General features: G+C 44.5%; 8 protein-coding genes across 8 annotated transcripts; 3 read left to right on the top strand and 5 right to left on the bottom strand.

The window, feature by feature from the left end:
- Positions 1–476: 476 nt before the first annotated feature.
- IL334_000210 (uncharacterized protein) lies at positions 477–3,264 on the bottom strand (the record flags this gene model as incomplete). Its single annotated transcript, XM_062931994.1, has 11 exons — positions 477–517; positions 583–710; positions 789–1,148; positions 1,247–1,426; positions 1,489–1,555; positions 1,625–1,745; positions 1,822–1,911; positions 1,977–2,033; positions 2,102–2,173; positions 2,233–2,263; positions 2,330–3,264. The coding sequence occupies 11 exons, from the start codon at positions 3,262–3,264 to the stop codon at positions 477–479; spliced, it is 2,082 nt and encodes a 693-aa protein (XP_062788045.1).
- Positions 3,265–4,307: 1,043 nt separating this feature from the next.
- Positions 4,308–7,168, bottom strand: IL334_000209 (uncharacterized protein; the record flags this gene model as incomplete). Its single annotated transcript, XM_062931993.1, has 3 exons — positions 4,308–5,180; positions 5,241–6,906; positions 6,966–7,168. 3 exons carry the CDS (start codon positions 7,166–7,168, stop codon positions 4,308–4,310), a joined length of 2,742 nt encoding a protein of 913 aa, XP_062788044.1.
- A 2,881-nt stretch (positions 7,169–10,049) lies between these two features.
- Positions 10,050–11,421, top strand: IL334_000208 (uncharacterized protein; the record flags this gene model as incomplete). The annotated part of the gene is made up of 5 exons (XM_062931992.1): positions 10,050–10,185; positions 10,252–10,403; positions 10,465–10,598; positions 10,671–11,109; positions 11,188–11,421. 5 exons carry the CDS (start codon positions 10,050–10,052, stop codon positions 11,419–11,421), a joined length of 1,095 nt encoding a protein of 364 aa, XP_062788043.1.
- Positions 11,422–12,700: 1,279 nt separating this feature from the next.
- IL334_000207 (uncharacterized protein) lies at positions 12,701–13,168 on the top strand (the record flags this gene model as incomplete). Its single annotated transcript, XM_062931991.1, has 1 exon — positions 12,701–13,168. The coding sequence occupies one exon, from the start codon at positions 12,701–12,703 to the stop codon at positions 13,166–13,168; it is 468 nt and encodes a 155-aa protein (XP_062788042.1).
- A 1,001-nt stretch (positions 13,169–14,169) lies between these two features.
- IL334_000206 (uncharacterized protein) lies at positions 14,170–16,048 on the bottom strand (the record flags this gene model as incomplete). The annotated part of the gene is made up of 6 exons (XM_062931990.1): positions 14,170–14,354; positions 14,442–14,504; positions 14,575–15,326; positions 15,381–15,505; positions 15,575–15,667; positions 15,746–16,048. The coding sequence occupies 6 exons, from the start codon at positions 16,046–16,048 to the stop codon at positions 14,170–14,172; spliced, it is 1,521 nt and encodes a 506-aa protein (XP_062788041.1).
- An 804-nt stretch (positions 16,049–16,852) lies between these two features.
- IL334_000205 (uncharacterized protein) lies at positions 16,853–18,225 on the bottom strand (the record flags this gene model as incomplete). The annotated part of the gene is made up of 2 exons (XM_062931989.1): positions 16,853–18,045; positions 18,108–18,225. 2 exons carry the CDS (start codon positions 18,223–18,225, stop codon positions 16,853–16,855), a joined length of 1,311 nt encoding a protein of 436 aa, XP_062788040.1.
- A 3,270-nt stretch (positions 18,226–21,495) lies between these two features.
- On the top strand, positions 21,496–23,461 carry IL334_000204 (inosine-5'-monophosphate dehydrogenase; the record flags this gene model as incomplete). Its single annotated transcript, XM_062931988.1, has 6 exons — positions 21,496–21,734; positions 21,803–21,871; positions 21,933–22,088; positions 22,144–22,193; positions 22,253–23,273; positions 23,338–23,461. The coding sequence occupies 6 exons, from the start codon at positions 21,496–21,498 to the stop codon at positions 23,459–23,461; spliced, it is 1,659 nt and encodes a 552-aa protein (XP_062788039.1).
- A 264-nt stretch (positions 23,462–23,725) lies between these two features.
- Positions 23,726–25,248, bottom strand: IL334_000203 (uncharacterized protein; the record flags this gene model as incomplete). The annotated part of the gene is made up of 3 exons (XM_062931987.1): positions 23,726–24,326; positions 24,411–24,843; positions 24,900–25,248. 3 exons carry the CDS (start codon positions 25,246–25,248, stop codon positions 23,726–23,728), a joined length of 1,383 nt encoding a protein of 460 aa, XP_062788038.1.
- Positions 25,249–25,465: the final 217 nt, after the last annotated feature.

Genomic DNA, 25,465 nt, shown 5'->3' with positions numbered 1-25,465 from the left:
GTTGGTCCATCAGCTCGATGTAGCTCTGGAAAATCCCTCAAAGTTACTGTTCAATGCATGCAGCAGACGAGGAAATGTTCAAAAACTGAGGTTACCTGGATGAGTTCTGCAAATCTTGGGATGGCCGAGGTTCGGCCAGGAGGTCTTGATCAGACCAAGTGGCTTTGAGTGAGGTCAATGATGTTTGAGACAGAACCCCCTTCTTGATAGAGCATCTGTGCTTGCTGGAGCTGTAAGCTAAACCAGAGACCGTCGTCAGCGAGGATTTGAATTGTGAATGTGTCTACTTGACAGTATGAGGGCCCTTTCGGCTACCAAAGAAGCAAAGGGAGTGTTTGCAATGTTGTACGTGTAGCATGCATTTAACGTAGGTTAATGTTTTGATGTGATTATTATATATGTAGATAGAATATGAATGTCCTTGGAGTACTTGGTACATTCTCGAGGCCGGAAATCATGTGATCGGGTTTGCGATCTTAGACCTTGACTAAGAATTTCTTACTTGTTTTGTACCTCGCTAACAGGAAACATGCGTGATCAGCATTGGGCACTGGACTACACTAGACAGAGGCGGATATTCACCATAGGAAGCCAAGAGACCACCGAGGATCTGCATACTACCGCCAAAAATGATGGTGTACTTGAAAGTTGTTTTTCCTGTAGCGTCGTAAATGCCACCTCCAATAGGACCGTTGATCAAGTTACCAGGACTGTGTTTGAGTTAGCATATTGCATATTGGCTGACGAAAATGCTACATTGCAGTGGAATGGGGAATCAAATCACTCACGCTCCTGAAAGTAAGAGTAATCCCACATTGGTAGCTAAATTTGCAGGACCGAATAATTGAACGATAATTTGAGGTAAAATTCCACTAAATCCAGGTGCGATCAACCCGAATATAATAGCAAAAGCCAAAACCGCTCCAAAGCTAGTTGCAGTAAGCCAAAGACAAAGTTGAATTATGCCAGAAACGAAAAACACCAGAATGTATGTGTTCAATGGACCTATTCGATCTGCCACGAATCCAACTAATGCCCTTCCGACACATACCATATATGCCAGGAGTGTAACGGGTAAAGCTATTAAGATCGGATCAATTTCAGGAAATTTCACCTTAACGTATTGAGCCAGCATATTGAATGGCATCCTAACGATGACAAACATTCCGTAAGCATATTACTTCTTCGATTTTACGGGTGTCAGTCTCGGAGAATGAGATGGTACAGTAGGTAACGCTTAACTCACCCATAACCTATAGTTCCAACTATAGTTCCAAAGAAAATACTCCAGAATGCACCTGTCTTCACTACCTCCTTATCCACCCAAGGAGCAGTCTTGCCACTTCTTGCTTCGGGAGATGTAGGTCGAGTACGGATGAAAACTACAGCTATGAGCATGAAAAAGAGCTCGATGAACGAGAGAATCCTACCAGTCCCCATATATCAGCTTTGATACTCTCTTATTACACCGTGAATATTGAGACGTACAACAGGGTCTTCTTATGACCGACCGTGGTCAACAATTGTCTAGCTACCAGAGTGATTGTACCACCTCCTACGAATTTTGGATTGTTTTATGTCAGAAAACATCTCTTCAAATAGCGTTAGAATAGTTTTAACTCACCAATACCAGCTCCTCCAATGGCTATACCACTCGCCAAACCCCTTTTCTTGTAGAACCATTGAGAAGGTAATGACATGAAAAGCGGCATTGCAAGACCTTGTCCGAAGCCAGCTATTATTCCCTATGTAGCGTAGTCGGAAAACCCAATGAGCCTGTTGATCATAATCATACCGGCTAATAGGGGCGGATTGACATACCTGAGTCAGGATGAGCTGCCACAATTTAGTCGAGAATGAAGCTAAGAATAGTCCCAGCCAGAAGATGAATGCAGATGCAAACAGTACTCGCTACGTAAGTGCCAAATTAGCTTGACCTTATCACATCCTGAACCGTCTAATCTGACCTTACTCACTTTGAACCCGTATCGATCACCTGTTCTACCTGACAGAAAGGCTGAACAATTCATGAACTGACATGAAGTAAAAGAGCTTCGCCATCAGCGAAATGACCCTGCATGACATAACAGAAGCTACTTACAAAGCCATTCAACGCTCCAGGTAAAAGGATGAGAGCGGTACTTTGACCTGGAAAAACATTTGTGGAGTAATACTGGACAAGCGAAAATCTGATCAGCTACGAAATGCACACACGGCAGATAAAGTACATACCTCTTGGAAAACACCATAATTCATTCCCCATCTAAGGGTAACGCATTAGTCCACATCTTGCACCCATCAAACCCGAGAATAGTAAAATCTTGCTTACCCCATTGTACATCCAGCTAAAGTCACACAGCAGACCAAGACGACCCAACCATAACCGCCATCAGGATATACATGATCTTCAAAGTCACTCAATTGAACCTGCATTTCCGTATCTTCAGGGTCGGAAGGGAAATAACCATCTCTTTTCTCATTATCGTCATTACTTGTTGTTGCTGGAGTGTTTACAAAAGAAGATTTTCTCGAATGCGTGGGTGATAAAGTTGGTTGATGCTTCTTGAATCTATAATTTGAAGTATGGATTTCATCTGAATGTCCACCATCTTCTTCGTCATGAGTTGGATGTGAAGGTAAAGGTGTTACGAAAGTGGGTCTTCTTTTGGAAGTATTTGAATGTGATCTAAATCGACGCAGTATACCATTTCCCTCAGGAGGTAAACCTTGTGCTTCCCTCTCTGCCCTTTCCCTATTTTCTTGTTCATATCTCTCACTTCTGGCAGTCTCGATTCTTTTTAAAGGTCCTCCACCTCCTGCGGAAGCCGGATCGAACACTGAGATAACATCACCAGGAGCAGGGATTGGAGGAGGTCTATCGTTATCGTATCGGCGCTGAGAGACTTTACGAGTAGGTTGAACAATGGTTGAGCTCCTCTGGCGATTGGTAGCGGTGTTACTACGTTGGATGGACGGGGTCGTGATGGTAGCCGGTTGAGCATTCGTGGTGGTATAGCTCCTTTGACGAGAAGGTTTTGGAGGATGTTCCGGAATAGTTGTAGGTATGTTTTCCAGTGGATCACTTTCCTTTGCTTTATCGTCTTCCGAATCAGTCAAACCACAAAGAGTAGCAGTGGAAGATGCCATTGTTAGAGGTCTTTCTACAGTATTGGCGTTGAGGACAGGCAATTCACATTGGAGTTCTTGTAGCTGTATTGGATCTCCTATCGTGTTTGACCGAGGGTGCTGCTCGATAGGTGACATGATTAAGTGTCTGAATACGGGTAAAAGGTGTATAGGGGAATCAGAGAAGATATGAAATGCTGATTTGGTTTATGGTTCATTGGATGCCGGCCTTTCTCTAAAAGGTCGGTGGAAGGTGGAATGGAGAGATTATAAGACAAAATGAGCTATGGACAAACGTAGTTTGACTTGTAATGCGATGCTACGAGTACTGGCTGGTAAAGGCAAAAGGTCAGGTAGCGAAATCAATTCGTACCAGAGGGAAGACAAATGAGTCACATGCAAAATTAAAAGCCAAATCGCGTCTTTTCACATCTTCTCGTTACTCTTCCTGTTCGCAAAAAGTCTCGAGTCTCCAGAGACAGATCGCGAGAATCCAGAATCGGGGAAACGACTAGAGGTCTGGGGGCTAGAAACTCGGAGCTAGAGAGCTTGGACGTGAGCTTGTTACCTTCTCCTCACATTGGAATTTTTTCATGAATCTTAAAACGGTCAAATCCGAAAAAGGTCAAAGGTTATGCCGATCGCACGGATCGAGGTTCCGGATACTAACAGGTGGCAGAGGAGAGAAAGTCTCGGATTCATGACTCCGAATGACTTTGAAATGTTCAAAATCTAGCTCCCGAGTTACCGTTTCATCTTTCCATGTCACCGCCATCATGCAGTCAGTCCATCTTGTAAAGTCATAATCGATCACGATCATGAGAAGTCGCGGTCATGCAGCAAAGAAACGGTTTGACGTGATCACTCTTGCACGGTATCGATGAATTGGTACTTCTTCGCAGACATTCATTTCCTGCCGAATATTTATAGTCTATGCTACTTTCGAACCTTTACTATACTTTATTTTATTTCTCAGAACCCTGTAGAAAAATGAAAAACCCCAAAACCTGATTAGATATGAAAGATATACTAAAAATACTATAAATTAAGACAACTCGACACCTGGAAGACATAATCAGAGACAGGAACAGAAAGAAGAAAGAAAGATTATAATTGTAAAGATTGATTCAAAGATAATATGTACTACTTTAACAAGATCGTTTCTTCCTTTTGTAAAGATTTCACACACCGTCCACGGCAGGAAGAGACGACAAGCCGTCTCCAAAAGATTGAACATCTCGTTCGCCTTCTCCACTAGATACTGTCGTGGCCACTTCGGTTGGTACCGAGACATCATCCGCTACCGAAATGCCAGCAGGAGGTAATTCACTAACTTCTTCTGTTGGTACACCAGATCCTTCTTGATTCATTTGAGGCAGAGTTCGTGGTACGACTGATGTGCCTTCTGCTTGACGAGCAAGATCTTGTACTTCAGCTTCGGTTTGGATAGCTTCAATTCGTTGACTGTCACTGAAATCTGCTGTAGCTTCCGCCATCGAAGGCGCTACTGATATATCGGCAGTTTCGGATAACTCATTCTTGACCGTGTCACCAAAATGAGCTGGTTTTTCTTCGGACGAGTTGTCAAATCCATCATCTGTTGTTCCCATCAGTTTCTGCAATTCATCCCATTGGGGTTCGTTGCCATCTCCACCCGCTGTGATTCCTTCGAGACCAGCCAAATCAATATCCTGTAAAGGATCAGTGAAACCCTTGAAGTCGTCGATCTCAAAATCACCTGCAGTCTGAGCAGGGGTGTTGTCGCTTGATCCAGGAATGTCTCCTGCTTCAAACCCTGTAAAGTTTGGTTCAGAAGAGGGCGCCGCGTCGCCAGCTGGGGATGATGGCTTGACAGAATCGGATGAGGTATGATCACCAATTTCGTGTTTTAGTAGCGATGTAGGTGCAGGAGCCGGGTGCGAGGAAGATTCGGGTACAACAGGAGGTCGTCGAGGTACATCTTCTCCACGAGCGCGAGCAGCAGCTTCCTCTTCATAGACTTTACGAGCAGCCTCATACTCTTGCTTGTCATGTTCGGCTTGTTGCAGGTACGGCTGAGGTATTCAACATCAGTTCTGCACGTTTCCATGAAGAGAAAGGGTTTCTCAACTCACTTTCTTCTCGTCATCACTCAGACTCCTCCATTTCTCAGCAGCCAAGACACTCTGCTTGGTAGTTTCTGATTCTTCGCCCCAAACCGTCGCTCTGATATCATCGTTTTCTCTAATACCTTTGAGGAACAAGAAATACGCAGATAAAGGTTTCTTTGGTGCATTAGGATCTTTAAGATTACCTTTCCTTGATTTACCCTCTTTACGTTGTTGAGCACGAAAGGCATTTTCAGCTTTGATATCCTCAGGAGTAAGTGTGGCTTGCCAAGCAGCGAGTTCTTTGGCGTGTAGTTCTTTGCTCTCCTGAACTTTTTGGGCGTAGAGCTTTTTCTGTTCCTCGTCGAGAGTCGCATAGGCTACACCCGCGTCTTTGGCGATTTGAGCGACGTTCAATTTAGCATGGTGAGGTGTACCTCCAGGTGAATTGCCTTGAGCAGCGGCTGCTTTGGCTTTGTTGAGCTCATCGGTGAAGAAGAGCTGCCAAGCGGATTGAGCTTGTCGAGGTGGGTGAAGGTGGGACTTGGCTGGCGCTTTGGGAGGCGGTTTCTCCTCGTCCTTCTTTCCTTTCTTCTTCTTACCATCTTTTTTCTCTTCGATCTCTCCTTCAGGACCAGACTCAACGTGTCTTTTACCTAAACCCTTGTATTCCTCTACTGGCTCACGTACAGCATGTTTGTCATGTTTGTCTTGTTTGGGTTGTTTGGGTGGTTTGGGTTGCTTCTCAGGCTTTGGAACCTTCTCCTTTTTAGGCTTCTTTCCGGTAAAATGAGCTGGAGCAGGTACAGCTGAATGAGCGCCGGAAGTCGCTGAATGAGGAACTTGAGCATGCGTGCTTTGGGTATGAGCAGCCGGGGCAGGCGGATAGCCGTATTGTTGACCGTTCCACTGTGGTTGCCATCCGTATTGATTCGACGCCAGGTGATGAGGAGGCATTGTTTGTGACATTGAAGGGTGCCCACCGTAACCTTGCCATCCGGTTTGTTGCATCATCGAAGACTGACTACTTTGAGCTTGAGGTTGACGGGAAGATGTGGTCTGTGCTTGTTGTTGTTGTTGCTGTTGCTGCTGTTGTTGCCAAGCTTGCTGTTGCTGTTGTTGCTGTTGATGTTGTTGACTAGATGAGCCGCGAGATTGCTCATTTGTGGGCCATGATTGATAAGCGGTAGTTGCACTTGGATAATCATAGGACGACGAACTGTTGTTCCCCGATGATCGATGATGTGCTTCCCCGACAGTTGCACTGTGAGGCATGGTGGGAGTGGTGGTAGACTGTGCGGTGCTCCTTGGGGCTGACGATTGTGAGGCATAGCTATGGGTTGAAGCGGAAGGATAGTTGGCCCATTGACTGGAATGTTGACCTTGTTGATCATAATAATGTGCATATTGGCTGGCATAAGGGTGAGCCGTCTGAGGTTGAGTGGGCAATGAAGAATGATGGTGACTCAGCGCTTGCGGTGGAGCTGACGACGGCTGATAAGGTGATTGGTGATGGCCAGATGCATCAGCAGGTTGCTGGATTTGAGATGTAGGGTAGTATCGTGAAGATGGAGAGGGATTAGCAGCGCTGGCAGTCGACGCTTGAGGAGGGGTGGCCATTTTCGGGCCAGACGTCCTCCGAGAGCCGGAAGGAGCAGACGGTGATGAGGAAGCAGCAGCGTATGCACCAAGACTACAGTTCATTATGATATGATCAGCAGATTTCTTCCTGATCTTCAGATATCCACTCACTTGATACCACTGTTGTACCCTCCGTATCCTCCGACATTACTCACACCGCCATATCCAGCATGTTGATAGGCGCTGTACCCATCATCCGCTCCGTAGACTGCTTGAGTAGCGCTATCGTCTCTTCGCGCGTTCAAAGCACTCGCATCCGGTGCGGCATACGACCGGGGATTTGAGGATGACCTCTGATGAGAACCGGAGTACATGTTTGGTAGGTTTGGCTGCGCAGCATGAAGCGAATTATAGACAACGGAAGTATTCGGGCAAGGTTAGAACGGCGGCCATTGAAGAAGGTGTAGTGATAGAGAGACGCTGATCAGCAGTATTCGAAGACAGTTGCGCTCAACACAGGGTCCGACAGATGGTAATCCGATGAAAGGAATGGCATTGATGATACTCACATTAGCCCAATTGTGGCTGTTCGATGTATGAGAGATTCTCGGACTCTGCATTGACGGACGATCGCCCTTCTACAGAGAAGACCCAGGCGATGACAGCGAGCAACACCATGGGGTAAGCGACAAAGCGATAAGGGAGGCATCGTTTACATGACGTTGTTGATGAACGTGCGAAATTAAAGTGTTATTAGGATAGAGGACAGCACACAGGTTAGCATGTTGTCACTTTGTCACCGTGGTCACGCATCGACAGTCGTCAAAAAAATAGTCAAAGTTAAAGGCGAAGGTGAACACGCGACAGCCAGAGGACAGGTGAAGTAGATAAGCTTCCGATATTAGATTGTTTGGTTCCACCCACCTGTAGGTAGAGTGGACCGAAAGGCAGAAGAAGGCGATGAGTGATCTTTCTGCATAAGCATCTAACTTCTGGGTCAGGGATTGGGGATGGTAGAACGATCGACAGGGCAAAAGGAGGTACATGTATGTCAAGTCGTGAGAAGAAACGACATGAGCGCAACGATGAGACCGGAAGACGAGATGATTTCCCACGATGGATGCGATGACGGCAAGACTAACTTAGATAACAGCTGCAGAAGGGAAAACGGATAGAAGGCTTGTTGTGAATGGTAAGGGGGAGTGATGCGGGGGTAAAGGAAGGTTTCGAGTGAATCGACAGGAAAGGCAGGATAAGGTGAACCCACGACACGAGGTTGTTGGAGTGGGAAGAGGGCGTAACAACGAAGAAAGTTTTTTGACTCACCTAAAACTTGACTCGTGTTTCGTGGGTTTATCCTTGATTCCTTTCCGGCAAGATAAAGATGTCGGGAAAGGATAAAGGGCCCAGAGCTGATGAGCAGGACTGTGATCGAGAAACTCAAATCAATCTGATCGGCTTGCAGGTGTGAGTTTCGCTAAGACGGTTGATTGGCGTCTGGGCGGTGTTTGATGATCGCCTCTGCTTGTTCTATTCTTGATGGAAGAAAAGCTAAAAAGAGCCGAGGGATGTGGAGGGTGAGATGATGTTATGGGTAAAGGGGCTAAGACTAAGGTAAAGTCTAAACTTGTTGGGTGTTGTTGGGTTGACGCGGGAAGTTTTCTCCACAGTGTGAAACGAGATGAAGAATGAGGGGTGTGGTGGGTGAAAAAGCGAAAGCGATAAGGACAGAGAGACACAAAGGCTTCGTAGTTCAGAGTCAGGTAAGGTCGACGTGGGATGAGTCAGGACCGGGGGGAAATGTGCTGGATCCGGATTTCGCCCAATTAAACTGAATGGTTACAAAATATGGGAAAAAGGGGGAGGGCGAAGGGGGAATAAGAAAAGTATTGGTGAGGGACGAAGGGGGGATCTGCTGTGAGATGCGATGGAAGGAAACAAAAACGAAAACCGCCTAAGGGTAAAAAAGGAGGGGATGACTAAAATACGTAGCTTAAATCAAAAGATTAAAGAATGTATGTTGACTAAAGAATCACACCTCTCTTGCAAACGCAGAGACAGAAACTCTTTTCTCCCAATAGGAACATCAACAGAATAAGAGAAACGAGGGGAGAAAAGAAGTGACGTTGGCGTGTGGGAGTTTGTGGGACCTTGGCAACTGATGCTCTTGCATCGACAGACTGTTTCTCTCCCTCCATGTTGATCGTTAGTATGTTATGATTCTCTCCTTTCCCCTTCTCGTCGGATGCTCTCTCCCCTCATTCCTCTTCCTTACTGCTGGGATTCTAGTGATCTGGTTGGCTGAGGGAAAACCGCTTTCGGCAATAACTTATCCCGAAGTACGCCCAAAACTCTGGGAAAATGAAAGATCACGGAGTTATCTATCGTTTCTCCGAAAGTGGCATACATTTTAAGAGGAAGGAATAAATATCATTTGATTTCGTTCTCCTTTTGTCACATTTCTCCCAAGACCGATATGATAGTGGAGCCCCAACTCCACCACCCCCTTCGATCTTGATAATTCCAGCGATCCGGTACAAGATATCTTCCTTGCTTCCCGATCGTCAGGTGTGATTCGCCTTCGACGTCATCCGATATATCATTATTGTACTAATTTTATCTACTCAAATGGGAAAGGCATTCCTCATTTGGTTAGGAGCCACGGTATTCTCGGAAAGGCGCATTTTTCTGCACCCTTTTAGCTTTGCCGACGTTGTCCCAATATGTAAAATGTGACATTCGATAATCATATGATGGTAATTCAGACGCTAGTGAGCTAGAGTAGCCGATTTTCTGAAACGATTCAGTTTGTTTTCGTTAGCAAAAAAAAAATAGGAAAGACGGCGACTGGCATTCACCGGTGATTAGGTCGTGACTTCATGAACAGCCAAACTCGGTGGTATTTCGTCCGTGAAACTGAAGAGGAACAAAAGGCGCAGTTTTGCATGAGGATTTGTTCAGAATGGGGTAGAAATAGACTACGTACCTTAGGGAATTCTTCCCGCATGATTGATAATGTTCTGAAAAAAGAAAACCCTATGACGCACGAAATATCAATGCATATTGCCTGTAGCTTGATTTTACTGGAATCGATATCGGAATGTTCACCTGAGTGGTGAAGAAAGTCTTCCACAGATCGAGTGAGGAACAATGACAGCATGAGTCAGAACAAAGGTATATATACCCATTGATTGAACATATTTTTTGCCGTTCCTTCTTTTCTTCTTCAATCGATTCACTTCAACAATAGCCAAAATGAAGTTTTCAGCATCCGCCGCTGCTGCTCTTGCTATCGCTACCTTGGCGAATGCCGCTCCCGCTCCTGTCCCCAGTGGTGGCGTAGATGTCAGAGCCAATGATACCGCCCCTGTGTATCACACCATGTCTGATTGTGAGTCCAGTCTTCCTGCTTTAGTTCTCAGATAAAAGTTCTGTCACTGATATGATGAACTGTTAGTCGACTTCCAATCTCTCAACTTGGCCTTGAACCAAGAATGGATCGAACTTGATTTGTTCAACTACGGTGTCCGAACTTTCTCAGAGGCAGATTTCGCCGCTGCTGGTATCAATGCTGAGGAAATCTCTTTGATCCAATTTATGGCCAACCAAGTAAGTAATAGCTTCTATGGCTTGTGTGAGGTCAGTATTGACATTCGTGGTTGAATTTTAGGAAGTCGGCCATGCTACCCTCCTCACCAACATTCTCTCCGCATACGGTAGAACCCCCGCTAAGCAATGTACATATGCTTATGACTTCTACACTGTCCGAGACTTTGTCAACTTCTGTCAACGATTAACTCGATGGTGAGTTGTGACTTCATTTCTTGACCTTTTTAGGATTTTTTACTGATTATGATATTTCTCCGCATTTTGTAGGGGAGAATCTGGTGTATATGGATTTTTACCTCATTTGGATTCTAGACCTTCCGCTCAATTGTTATTACAATCAATTACCACTGAAGCTAGACAGCAAATGATCTTCAGACAACTCGCTGGAGCTTTCCCTATGCCAGTATACTTCGAAACTGGTATCTCTCAAGCGATGGCTTGGACCTCTTTACAACCATACTTGATCTCTTGTCCTGCTGAGAACCCAAGAATTGAGTGGCCAATCTTCCCTGCTCTCAACGTCACCAACGACGCCAACCTCCTCGTCGATGGATACAACGCCGCTATCTCCCACAACAGAACCGCCCTCACCGCCCCTGGCAAGACTGTTGAGATAACATGGGAAGCACCAAAGGGTAACATCTCTTACGACGGTCTCTACAACTCTACCGTCGGTGGAAATGTCATGAACGCTACTATGCCAAAGGTGAGTGTGGCACTTTCGTTCCGCGCGTCTCAAATAATCCCGTAAAATCACGCTCTAACGCCACAATTGTGATTACAGTACGTCGCATGGATTTCTCAACTCAACACCACCTACACCGACTTCAACATCACTGGAAACTACTCTGGAATGACCACTCAACCTGGAGGGGTCGTTTTTAATTCAACAGATGACGGTGTTGTCAACGGTACGATGTTCATCGCTCTTACCGACTCAAACCCATATGTTACCCCTTATAACTTGTCCCTTTTGAACGACTACATCATCGCCTGGGGTCTTTACCAAGCCGATTAAGTTAGATTTGTTTGAAAACGGATCAAGAACGGATGTAGGATGGCAGGCAGTCGGATCGTCACTGGGACATTTATAATAATTGAATTCTAAATTCATGTAGCACTATAGTCCGTACACAAAATATAGCAGCATTTCTATGCAGTCGTGACTCTTTTAATATCTTAGCTGGTCAATACCGCCACTTCGATCGGTTGCGGATCTGATTTGATTGTACACAAGGTCAAAGTCCAAGCGATTAGTCATTTTCTTTGATTGTTGGCAGATGATAAGCACGCCTGTTTGGTTACCCAGTCTTTTCATAGTAATCAGCGAGACCCATTCCAGTCACCAATCCGTTTTCCGATATTCATTATTCTAGCTTGATTGCTTCTAGTTTGATGCGACCATTGGCCAGCTAGATGACACCGTCATGACACAACGAATTGTTGATAGCGCCAGACTTGTAAGGCGAGTAGAAGAGGGTTTGGGATCGGGATGGGAAAGATGGGGGTGGGGTGAAGGGGGGGGGGTTTGTCGAAGGAGATGGCAAGCGGAGCGAAGAAGGACTGTCGTAAGGAAGATCAAGGGAGAAAGTAGACAAGGGGCCAGCGGGGAAGCAAAGGGGAGACGAGAAGGGGAAAGAGGAAGGGAAAGAGGAGAGATGGTGTGGAGGGAGAAGGAATATAGCGACCGGATGACGGAGGGAACAAGGCGAAGAGCAAAAGTGGACGATGGATGAGGGGATACGGGGTGCGGACAGGGGAGTATGGAAGGATGGGGGAGGAAGGGGAAGATTGGAGGAGGCGGAGTGGATCATGTGGAGGGAAAGGATGGAGGAGTAGGGGAAGTTGAGACTAGAGGAGGAGACAGGAAGAGGAGGGATGAGACAGAATCGAAAGATGAGAGAAACTGTTACTTGTCGTAAGGGTATCAGACAGGTCAATATATTAGGAACGATGTATATATGATCGAAATTCCAGCCAAGCATTGACCATCGAAGTGGTCTGCTTCAAATACTCATTGACCTGCCACCTGCTGCTACCCCATGCCATGTCGTGTCGAACTCGAGTCAATGATCCACATAAAGAAGACATCCTTTCGCACCCCAGTCTAACCATTGTCCTTCGGACTTTGGTGTCGAGAAAGGAGGGCACGTTGATGACTGAAAATCCGTCGAGTCGAGTCGGGTAGGATATCAAAATCGCTGTGATCGCCATGAAAATTCCGTCTGCTTATATTAAGAATTTACTTATTGTCAAACTCAAGTACCATTAAATTCCACTTGAACCTCGATCCAATCATGCCGCATATCGATCCCAGTACCAAGCCTCGTCCTCAGAATACAGTAACTACGCACGATATCAGATTCATCGATCCTTTCAAAACTTCTATCCCTTCCGTTACCTCAGTGAATTATGTGTGTCCACTCACAACATCTCGAATCGAACCTCCTGTCTTTCCTCCCTTGTCATCGAAATTTAAGCGTTGTCAAAATCAGTCTTCATCATCAGTCGGGTTTCCAACCAAGATTCGCAGAAATACCGGGCCCATCTATCTACCTACGCCTCGTAGATTATCCAAAGACGAAGTGAAATCGCCTTTGATAAAAGGCAGAACTATCTTACGTACACTAGAGACTTCCGATGGTAAAACGGTGGTTCGTCCGGCAACAAGAGCAGAGAAGGTCTCCTTCATCAAGAAAGACGACCACCACGACACCAAACCCACGTCAGTCACTCAAGAAAAGATCGACGAACGGACAGTTTAGTACGATTCTGTAATCAACGAGGAGAAGAAGCACAGGGGTCGTAGGCCCCTTGATTTCATGAGACGATAGATAATGATCTGCTAGTTTAGTCTGTGTACTCCATATTTGGTGGAAACGTCAAGTGAATTGAAGGTTTATCGGTAATTCAGATCACGAACATTGCTTATACAGTATATTCCGGCTATTTTGTGCTTTATCGTATCGATGGTCCCAATTACAGCACGGATGAAATATCTTATATCGATTGTCATCATTCAGCGTTCTTTCTAACCTCTACCAAAGACTGTTTCAAGCTTTCTCTAAGTTTAGTCACCAATTTCTCCTCGTCTTTATCGGGTGGTGGCTTGAGAGATTATTCTTAGCTTATATATGTCTACCCGTGCAAACCAAACTTACAATCTGATCCAGGAGATACCTAACTCGACAGTCAGCTCCTCAGCTGTTGCGTAGAAAGCATAAGTAAAGGAGCTTACTCTATCTCATCTATAGTCTTTGACGTGTGTATCAATTAGCACCTCTGCCGTTCATCCTCTGGAGATATATAGCAAGCTCACTAAAACGATTGGTATCCTGGCAAAAGAAGGGAGGGGAGATTAGCTCAATCCATGTGTGTCATAGAAAAGACATTCACCTGTTCATTTTGACTACCAGATAACACTTTATTCGATTTCAAGGTCTGCACTGTTCACGAACAGCGCTCTTGACAGCGATTGAAACATATTAGCGAGGTGTCGACTTCCCGAAAGTGGAGGACGGCCATGGACGCGTCGATTTGGACGGGGTCAAATAGTGTGTAGTCGCGTACGAAAATGAATAATAATACATCGGATTACAGTATTGCAATTCTACTGGCATGATACACAGGGATGGGTATGGGCATATACTGGCAGGTATGAGTAAAAGAAGGATCACTTTCGGCAAGGAGTGAGATCATTCAGATTCAGAAGTACGGGAGATATATATACTGTAGAGGCATCAAGCCGCAATCAAGCTAGGTCCAATTACTTCTTCTTATAATCGTTCTTCAAGACCATAGCTGCAACGACACTGATCACCGACAAACCGACCAGTAAAATCCAGATCAGGTGACCATGTATCAATTGACGATCTACTGATAACGCGAATATGGCCGAAGCTGATCCTGGACCGATAGCTCTCATGAGAGACGAAACGGCTTGTGAGAGGCCTGGAAACGACAAAAGAAAATCAGCTTAACGATTCTGTAAAGAAGATGGCACGGTATGACAGATGAGATGAAAGCAAAAGTACTCACCATTGATAGCTCCTAGCGATTGCCGATTAGGTGCGGCGTCATTTACCATAATCAAATTACATGCTGAATATCAATTGTCAGTACGATTTCCAGCCTTTTATCCCATCACGATATGACTGAAAGAATAACTCACCAAAAGCCATGTTACCGATACTATAGGTAGATAAACTGACCGCTAAACCAGTCCAAACAGCCCATGATTGACCTCTTAATGCGAACACATTTGTGATTGGTAAAAAAGCAAAAGCAGGTATGAACAAGAATACCAAAAATTTATATAATCTAACTGTTCCTACTCTTTTTTGAAGGAAAGGAAACGCTAATAATTGAACTATGATAGTCGCGAAACCTCTGATTGACATTGCTAAACCTATTTGTGATTCATTGAACCCTAATCCACCTGCTGATGTAGGTGTAAAACAGAATAAAGGTAATAAACAACCAAAACAGATACCTTGTAATTGCAATAATCCAAATGATCCCATCAATTTATTGATATCTGGTGTTAATAATCCACGGAATCCAACTGCAGGTCCATCGTTCTCATCTTCTTCAGTATCTTGCATTTCACTGTCGTCTTCATCGTTAATTGATCGATATGTTGATACTCTCTTTGGAACGACCACTTTCTTAGTAGGTAAAGTCTCTTTCATGAATAGCGAAGCTACGATACCACTTGAAAAGGGAAAGACGGCCGCTACCAAAGATGGTAACATATATGGATATTTTCGAATGACGGGGAATGCGTCGCCGACGGATGGGAAACGATTGGCGAAATGAGGGAAGTATCCTCCTATAGAAGAAGCGAGAATAGTTCCTATCGCCATAGATAGGGGGAAGAACGAGAATGCAATGGATTGATTGGTTTCATCTGAAAGTTCAGATCTAATTGTACAGATCAATTTCGGCTAAAATTGGTCTAAAATAGATGCAACTCACATGACACTCTTCAGTACGGCGACATTACCATTAGCCAGACCGTTGATTGCTCTTGTCAGGACCATAGCTGGGAAAGTAGTGGAGAATCCAAACAACACCGAGGAGATGGTAGCACCGGCACATCCCTGTCAAGGGCCGCCGAGCGTCTTAGTATTTCGTCGTATAGCAAAATTTGATTGATTCGTGATACTCACAATGAGCAAGACAGGTTTTCTACCCCAGTGATCACTTGCTTTACCCCATTGAAAGACAGTCAGAAGTTCTGCTACAGCGAAAACCGATTCGATCTATCCTTACGAGATCAGCACGTGCACATACGTCTTCCTTCGTTATGACACGGAAACTATAAAAGAGTTTCGGCTCACCAAACCAGCATAAAACCCAGTCTTCTTCGGATCATCTACTATTCCTAATTCCAATATCATTTGATTTATAAAAGGGAAACAAGCCATAAAAGCAATCGGTTCCGTCACTCTAACGAAACATGCTATGAACAATTGAACTTTAGGTAACGGTGTGATTTTTGTGGGCTTTTTCGTTACCGTACTTTCACTTGATTCACTTTCCGATTCTTGACGTCTTGGATGAGTAGAAAAATCAGCTGCCGGTCCATTGGGTGACAATAATGGTCTAGTCTCTGATTCGTTCCCTAAGATAGTACCAGACATTCTGATTCTTCCAATTTTCGATCTAGTCGCTGATGATGTTTAGTTGAGTCGAAAGTGGACAATATTTCAAGGAAAGACTGTTTTCTACAGTAGCGACTATTTGCTGTTCTACTTCAATTGAGTTTCCAGATGTAGATAGAAGCAAAAGAAGAAATGATAGAAGGTCTCGCTCGCTTCTTTACGCTTTCAAGAATGCTTTTTAGAAACAAGTCAGAATACCATCGCGTTGAGTTTATGTTATATCACTACATGAAAAGGACTGTCACCTTTATCCACCGGCCAAACCGGCACTTTCGGTCCCGGTCTGGGGAACCCCCTCCACACCTGATATCCTGATCGGGAAAAGTCATGCTATCGTGACGATGAACCTGGACTTCTCAATGCTTGTATGGATGGGTGCACGCGAGTTCAATGGTGATGCCAAATTACAGTCTCACTCGGAGCCCACCACTCGTATCGGCGCTGCGTATCCTGGGTCTCGGTAGTTTCAGCGGACAAGCTTCTATCATATTTCTTCAATTTGGACGAGTGCAATACATCTTGCGATCGTATTCTCGGTGCGTCGCGGAAATTGAAAAGTGTATTTTCATGTTATAGTTCATGCAACATATGGTGTGACGACTAGCGTTCGATTGAGATTCTTGACTAACTACTATTTTTAAATACTGCAATAAGACAAGAATATATAGATATGCTACGCGACAGAGGTATGAGATTGATCATGTATGCTAAAGATTTTACAACTGAATACGAATCGAGAAGATTATACTAAAAGAGCCCAAAGTTTGTGAAAAAGAAACAACATTATAGTTGAACATGTCTCCTAATTGATCTAAGAGAGGTAGGAGCTCTTATCTTCTTGAATAGATCCCTTGTAGGAGATGTAGTCACAGAAGAAGGACTGGCAATGGCAGTGTCGACAATAAGGATGGAACCAGGTTTAGCTGTGTATGAAGCTTTTCTTGGAAGTCCGGGCTTAGAAACTGCCATTTGTCCGTTCGATGTTGAGTGAACAATCGCACCAGCCAATGATCCATAATTGGCTCCCCATGCTTCTCCAGGTGTCGTCGATGCTGATGAAGTTGAATCACATGAGTCTCTTCTAGCAAGTGCTGGTGTTGGTGCATCAAGGTACATGTAGCCCGCAGGTGAAGGTGCGAGTGTTGATGATGAAGATGTTGACATGGCGTAAGATGATGATCTTTGAGATGCAGGTGATGCTTGGAATACATCATCTGATCGACTTCGTACAAGAGCCGCCGCTGTTCTGGCAGACCACGAGGAAATGGCGGCTGCTTGAGATGAGGGAAGAGATTGTTCGACTGGTGTAGGAGGGACAAAGGTAGATTTGCTTGGTCCAGGAATATTGACACTGACTCGCAAGTTGGTAGGAGTGAGAGGGGGAGATGGCATTCGTACTTCCATGGTAGGTACGGGAAGAGCTTTAGGAGCAGCGATGGAGACTGAGGTGGGGTTCCAGAAGTCTCGAAGGTGTTCGATGAGCTCGGATTCTTCTACTCGGAGATTGTAGTCGAGAAGGTAGAGCAATTGCTTTTCCATCAAGTTGACTTCTGCGAGAGAGAAGAATTTTCCGTACTTTTGCCAGTGCATGTTCTTGGGAGAAGAGTCGTTGAGGTATTTGGCGGCACATATGAGAACAGCGAGGAATACTCGGTGTCGAGTGCATTTCATACCGGTAGCGACTGTTGGGAGCTTCTCCTTGAGTCGCTCAAGATAGACGAGAGTGACTGAAAGAGTAGGCATCTGAACGTTTGATTGAACTACCAAACCTCTGATGAACTCTGAGAGATCTGGGAGGTCGGCGTTCGAGTCATCCTCTTCACCTTTTGGCGCTTGCCACCACTCAACTGGGTTTCCGTTTAGGTCAACGTATTGTTGTTGTTTGGTAGGGGTGGAAGGAGGTGAGAGCATGTTGACATCGGCATCTTCAGCAGGTGCGATCTTGATAACCTCAGAGGTTTTATCGGCGATGTGAGCTGTAAGAGCATGATTAGTATGGTAGTTTGGTGGTAGTAAGAGAAACATCGATGTGACTTACTGAAGAACTCTGGTCGTACTCTGTTCTTCAGAGAGTGCACGAGTGTGGGGTTATGAGTGGAGAGTTTACAAAGGGAGGCGGGGTGGGTAGGGTCTCGAAGTCGTTGAGTGGTGGACATGTTTGCTGGTTCGTGTGTTGGTATTGGTGATGTCAGAAGAGGTACGTGGATAGGGAAAAGCGTAAGAAGGCACAGTGGTAGTAGTTATAGCAGTAAAGTAATGTGGTGTGTGTAAAGAACGACAAGTGTGACGACGTATGAGTTGTGTCGCACGGGTTGGGATATATATACGGGCTGGGAATGTCACAATGGATGAGACAGTGAAGTGAAATGTATTGGAATGAGATGGAGCGGGAATTGGAGATGCTGAATATCTAGTGGGATATATATGCTTTAGTCTTGTCGGTTGGTGTCCGTAAGAGACTAATGAACCAATTTGTTCTGCTGTTCCGAAGGCGGTAACTAGCTGGTCTGACTCTGGTACTAAGAAGGGGAGGGATGGAGAGACAAAAACGGTTTAGATGTTATTGAAAAGGTTAAAAAATGTTATGAATTCTTTCAGCCATGGGGCGAATTGAGATGGCGTTCGTCGCCAGTCTTAGAGTCTATATCTATAAACATCATTCATCTTTCTTCTTTCAGAATCTAAGATTCATTCCTCATCAAGGGTAAAGACCACTGATTAATCGATGATCATCGTCAAAACCCGGTCCAGCGATGGGCTTGGAATCACGAGCCTTGATTAAAATTTCCTTGGGCTGTCATGCCTTTCCGACAACGTATCTGTGAAAACCCACATGTGTTCCTGAAATTGAATCGAGTTAATCTTGAATGGCTTTTAGTGCTAGTTGACTGCATTGAGTAAGGCGATGATACTATACAGAACAATAAAGATAATAAAGAAAATAGTGTGCAAAACAAAGTAAAGTTTTGAGACATTAGATGGCGTTTAGCGGAAAAAAAGGTCAATTAACATTTTTCTACCCTACGGACCGGATCGGGAAATTCTAAACTTTGTTATCGGTATGATTCCTCTAAAGATCGAGGCGAGCCATCTCAACAGTTGTTCAATCATGACGTCTCCGGCTCTCCTGCTTTACGTTATCACGGATTTTTCCTATCGAGCAGAAATAAAGTTTCTCTCACAGGATCAAGTAAAACCGCCGATCAGATGCTTTATCACCTAACTATTCCGACCTCGAACACCCTGTGTTCCCTTTTTTAACATTCTGTAATGTTCTCACCTTGCAGACGCTAAGCTGAATACAAAATCCGCTTGCGTAAAGCAGCCGGTACGGAACGCCACCAATCGGAAGATACTAACTCTACTGTTCCCGCAACGCCCTCCGCAGAATGTTTTTCCTTTTCTCACTTTCCGAAATAAGATTACGGCTCGATCTCTTCAACCTTCATCTGCCTCTAACACCAAAATATAATACAACGAATAGAGTTTCCGTTGTGTTCGTACCTGATTTAGCCTTTGATCGGTATGCGAAATTTGTGGACCTCTTGTCGATCTTTTCGGCCTCTCAGGTCCATGTCTCGCATGATGTTCAAGTTTGTAAAACATTGTTCCTCCTCCCGCTCTTTTAACTCAAATTTTATTGGAACTCAATTAGTATCTCCTCATCATTGCCTGATTGAGACATATACTGTATGTCAAATCTCATCCCATACTTGAACTGGATCATGTCGATCTGGTGACTGACTTTCTGTAAAGGTATTCCAATCGTGACGCCACGAGATCTTTCAGTGGAGTAACGTAAGCTATATGAGACTAATTGATTTCTTGCTCAGTCCCCGTCAAATGTTTTATCGGGAACTGCCTTGATTAAGTTGAAAGACATTTTCATAAATATTTGCATCGGGGACATGGTACAAATCTTGGCGAATGAGTTGTTCACGGTGTATTTACTCATACCAAATATGCGTCGGTGTCCTAATAACAAGTGAGAGGATCGTTGTCGATGAACAGCTTATTCTCAAAATCGGCGAGGATTCGAGCCCAAGCCTTGAAGATAGCGATGTGCGAGGTCTAAGTCTCCTTTGCTTTGTTGCTCCCCGTCGAACGCACCTGTCCTCTGTGCTGTACTTTGCTTTGTGAGGTTGTCCGGCCTAGATCTGGCCGACCCTTCAGGTCAGGACGTTCAATCACGATAATATCTCGTAGCATCGAGTGAACAACAGCCTGGATGACTTGAAGCTCACATGTAGTGATGGAAGTCATAATCATGATGACGAGTCAAATCCTCGGAGTAACTCCAATGTCTTTCCTGTAAATTTTTGAATAATACGTACTCCTCATCAAGCATATAGAAGTGCTCTTACATCGATCTTTGCAGTTACATACATACTTACTACTTCCGAGACCATTTAAGCATATTCCTCTTCCCGGCCCTCGCCGTTGTTCTCGGCCTTATCACTGACGAAGGAATGTACGACGCCTGTTGAAGTATCCGTTCAATTAATCGGATCAACACCGGCCTCTGAGTTGTCTCACCGATCGATCGTAGATCTACTGAATTCTCTGGAACTTGGAATCGATGTCGGAGATTCCGAGTTGGAATGGGATCAAACCATCCGACCTGCCGTGCAATTCCATTTACCGATCTTGACTGATGAGCTGGGAAGCAGACGGATCCGTCAGCTGATAATCGAAAACCGAGATGGTATATTGGTACATCCCTTGTCTCTGTCGAATCTGACTCATGATCATCCGCATATGAACCGAAAGTATCAACAGGAACAAGCGTTTATCGTTCGCAGATTGGCAGGAACGTATTTGATGATGAATGGAACGATACACTGTGCGTTGTATGACCTCAATGGCGTAGCAAAAGGAATTATTTTTGTATTCGGTACCGCTTTTACTGCACGATGTAGTGCCTATCAGCCATGCCGCCCGGGACTACGGGACGAGGAATGGCACCAGGTCCGGTAAAGGGAATAAAAACCGCTGCATGAAAATGAGCAAAGTGGCTCTGCAAAAAAGAAGAAATAGCAATACCAGCCATTTGGAAAGTCTGAAAGTGCCACGCCATCTCTGAACGCAAAAGGGGGAGGCTTGTATAAGTATATCCTGGAATGCGGGTTGTGATCACGTGATCTGCAGCGTGGGACGCACTTTCACTTTCCCACGGGTGACAGCCCTTCTAACTTCACTGATAACGTAAGTATTCTGATAATGCCAAATCATCTTTAGAATTTTTATCAACATTTTTTCCCCCTTCGCGACTGGAGGATGTTTGGTCGTGGGGGTGGTGTTGGCTGATTAAATTTCCCATCTTCATCTTATCTCTCTCTTCTCTTTTTCTGGTTCGGTCAATACGACCCACCCACCATAAACATATACCTCTCTTGCATACTTTATATATACAAACATATCGCACAATGTCTGCTGTAAACGGCCACGCTTCTTCTTCCGCAAACCCTAATGCTCCTCCTAGGCAAGAGGCTCAGCTCAAAGCTGCTGACGCTTTATCATACCTCGATGAATATCCTAGAGGAGACGGTCTTTCCTTGCATGAGCTCATGGATTCAAGGAAGAACGGTGGTTTGACCTACAATGACTTCTTGATGCTTCCTGGTCACATCAACTTCCCTGCTAACATCGTATCCCTTCAATCAAAGTGGGTTCCGAAATGATGATCAGTGAGCCAAACAGTGAACATGAATTCTGATGAGATTTGCTTTTCAGCGTCACTCGAAACATCACCCTCAACACCCCATTCCTCTCTTCTCCTATGGACACCGTCACTGAGGACCGGTGAGTCAGCTTGCTGATTGGGAACGTTGTCCTATGCAAGCTGACCAATGATCTTATTCAGAATGGCTATTGCTCTCGCTTTACACGGTGGTCTTGGTATCATCCACCACAACTGTACCGCAGAAGATCAAGCTGCTATGGTTAGAAGGGTCAAGAAGTACGAGAACGGTTTCATCACTGATCCTCTATGTTTGAAACCTGATAACACTGTTGGAGAGTGAGTTGTGATGAGCCACCTGGAACCAATATTCAGCTACTGACATGTTTATTAGCGTATTGGAAATCAAAGCTCAGTTCGGTTTCTGTGGGGTACCCATTACTGGTATGTTAGCTTTTGGAAAACACGTTCGAATGGCAATCAAGCTGACTTGCAATATCCAGAAACTGGCAAATTGAATGGCAAACTCGTTGGTATGGTTACCGGTCGAGATGTCCAATTCCAAGATCCCGAAGTCTCCGTCAAATCAGTCATGACCACAGAAATTGTCACTGGAACTGCCGGCATCACTCTCGAACAAGCCAACAACCTCCTTCGAGACTCCAAGAAGGGTAAACTCCCTATTGTCGATTCCAACGGAAACCTTGTATCTCTCGTTGCACGATCAGATTTATTGAAGAACCAAAACTTCCCTCTCGCTTCAAAAGTACCTGAATCCAAACAATTATACTGTGGTGCCGCTATCGGTACTCGACCCGGAGACAAGGATCGATTGAAGTTGCTCGTCGAAGCTGGGCTCGATGTCGTCGTCTTAGATTCATCTCAAGGAAATTCCGTCTTCCAAATTGAATTTATCCAATGGATCAAAGAAACTTACCCTAAACTCGACGTCATCGCCGGTAACGTGGTTACAAGAGAACAAGCAGCTCAACTTATCGTTGCTGGTGCAGATGGATTGAGAATCGGTATGGGATCAGGATCAATCTGTATTACCCAAGAAGTCATGGCTGTCGGTCGACCTCAAGGTACAGCTGTCTACGCCGTATCAGAATTCGCTTCTAGATTCGGTGTACCAACAATCGCCGATGGTGGTATTGGAAACATTGGGCATATCGCAAAAGCTTTATCATTAGGTGCATCAGCGGTTATGATGGGTGGTTTGTTAGCCGGAACAACTGAATCTCCAGGAGAATATTTCTACCATGAAGGTAAAAGAGTCAAAGTTTACCGGGGAATGGGTTCAATCGAAGCTATGGAACATACCCAACGTGGATCAGTCGCCAAGAAAAACGCAATCTTGGGTTCAGATAACGCTGCCACTGCTCGATACTTCTCTGAGACAGATGCTGTCAAAGTAGCTCAAGGTGTCTCTGGTGATGTCGCCGACAAAGGAAGCATCAACAAGTTTGTTCCTTACTTGTACACCGGTTTACAACACTCCTTACAAGATACAGGTATCAAATCGTACGTTTATGCTGTTTCCCCCTGAAAATGGGTACATGGATCGCTGACTTCATGTGTCATTCAGTGTGACTGAACTCCAAAGAGAATCAAGAGCCGGTACAGTCAGATTCGAGCTTCGAACTGCCTCTGCTCAATTGGAAGGCGGTGTTCACGGTTTGAACTCCTACACCAAGAGATTATTCGCTTAGGCTTGAATTCGAGTCCTTTACAGGGGAATTAGGGTAGATGAATTGTTTGACATTATTTATACCTTACTTCGCAGATTAGACTGTTTTTGGAGCAATGTCATGTATATGAGTGTAAGCATTCACTTTGACATTGGACAACCTTCACTACCACGAGTGCGATGAGCCAAGGTGGAACCTTTAACCCCTTCCACATGAATGAGCTTGAACCACATACATAATGTTGTACAACAATCGTTTATTATTAACACAATTAAAAGAAGCCTCTTATTTCCTGACTCTTTTCCTTCCTACCACCAATGCACTCTCATATGTCGATATGGGATTTGCTCTTTTTGAAGTCTGATTGACCCCAGCGTTATTTGGATGACCCATATCGACCATTCTTGATTCGATCATCTTCCGCACTAGCTGTTCGGCTTCTGCTGAACCAAATTTTTCTTTCTTATCAGGTTGATCAGATGATGCGTTTGCCAGTATTTTTGCGTGACCCTGTGCTTGGGATTGAGCTTGCGCTTGAGACTGGGATTGTGATTGTGATGAAGATTGTCTCATCGAGGAAGGTTCGAAGCTTTCCCAAATATTATATAGACAGACTATATCTTGAACACACGCGAATAAGGTAGGTAAAGAAACTTGAAATCCAGCTAAAAATTCTGACGCCGAAGAAGGTGGTGAAGGTAATCCTAACAGTTCATTTGAATTTGTTGATGATGATATATTGTGTAATTGAGATGAAGAAGTTCTTGTACGAGCAGAAGAATTCATCGAAGTCAAACAAAATGCAATGTACACTGCTGATAAAGCGATGACATATGGTGGATAAAGTAAGTGAACATCAGTTCGATAAGTGTCGTTGAGAATGAACCTGTGATCAAGTTACGGTGTTTCAGAAACCAGCTTGAAATATTTACCCGGACTACTGATACTTCAGTCGTAAATGATGACTCACCAAGAAATCTGTAAAACACCTTCATCGACTTCGCCTATACCTTCACCACTACCTCTACCCATCAATCTTCTAATTCTTTTAGCTTCATATTCACCTTCTTCCTCTTCCTCTTTAACTTTTGCCTTATCTGTGGTATTTCCGACTCCAACGACAGATCCAGTTGAAGAAGATCTATTATTCAAGCCTAATCCGGCCTTTCTAGCTTCTTCGTCTTTTCGCTTCCTATGGTCATTCTCTTTCTTTTTTGTCGCTTGATCCTCATCTACCCTACTCAAAGGGAATTTCCCTGCATCGGCAGGTTCTCTTCCTGTTATATGAAGTAATGCTCTATAAGGATGAAATATCACTAAATGAAAATCTAGATCCTCGAGAAGGTAAAATTCCATTTCACCAAGTTTATTAGCTTCTGCAGGAAATATCTTGATGTGATATTCTACCGACATGATCAAATCAGTACAAGCTTGTCATTTTTGCATATATTGGACATACCGTTAAATACCACTTTAGCTTCACTGACAACACTTTTTATGTGAACAGGAGTTTCTTCAACCTTGGCAGCTACGAAAACGCACGCTGCCAATACCAAATAAGGATTCGTTTCACATATACTGTTCTTCAGATAAAATCGCTTGAAGAAGACACATGCTGTTGCTATTGGTATTTGACGAAGTAATAGTCTCTTGCCCAGTTTTTGTATTAGTTGAATGAAGTAGATATACAAGCAATACAGTTGACGTGGTGTACAATACTGTAAATCTACTTGACGAGATGTCAACAAGGAAGGTCTTGTAGTCAGCCAATGTAAACAATGTGAAGATGACCAGAATGACGATGACATGATAGAGGATAATTGTTGGGTAGGGTTTATCGAAATGTTGGAGAGAGATCAAGACGAGTCGCCATTGCTACTGAGGTGATATCAAGTGGAAATTAGACTAGCGGAGGGATTGCCAGGTCGATAGAAGTAGACAACAAACGACGCGCGAATCGCTGACAAGAACAATGCGGCCAGAATGGGGTGTCTCCTTGAAGAGAGACGTCTATCATCACCTTCG

The sequence above is a fragment of the Kwoniella shivajii genome, chromosome 1 (assembly GCF_035658355.1).
Source record: "Kwoniella shivajii chromosome 1, complete sequence".
In the NCBI taxonomy this organism is placed as follows: domain Eukaryota; kingdom Fungi; phylum Basidiomycota; class Tremellomycetes; order Tremellales; family Cryptococcaceae; genus Kwoniella; species Kwoniella shivajii.
This window is presented reverse-complemented; position numbering and strand designations above follow the sequence as displayed.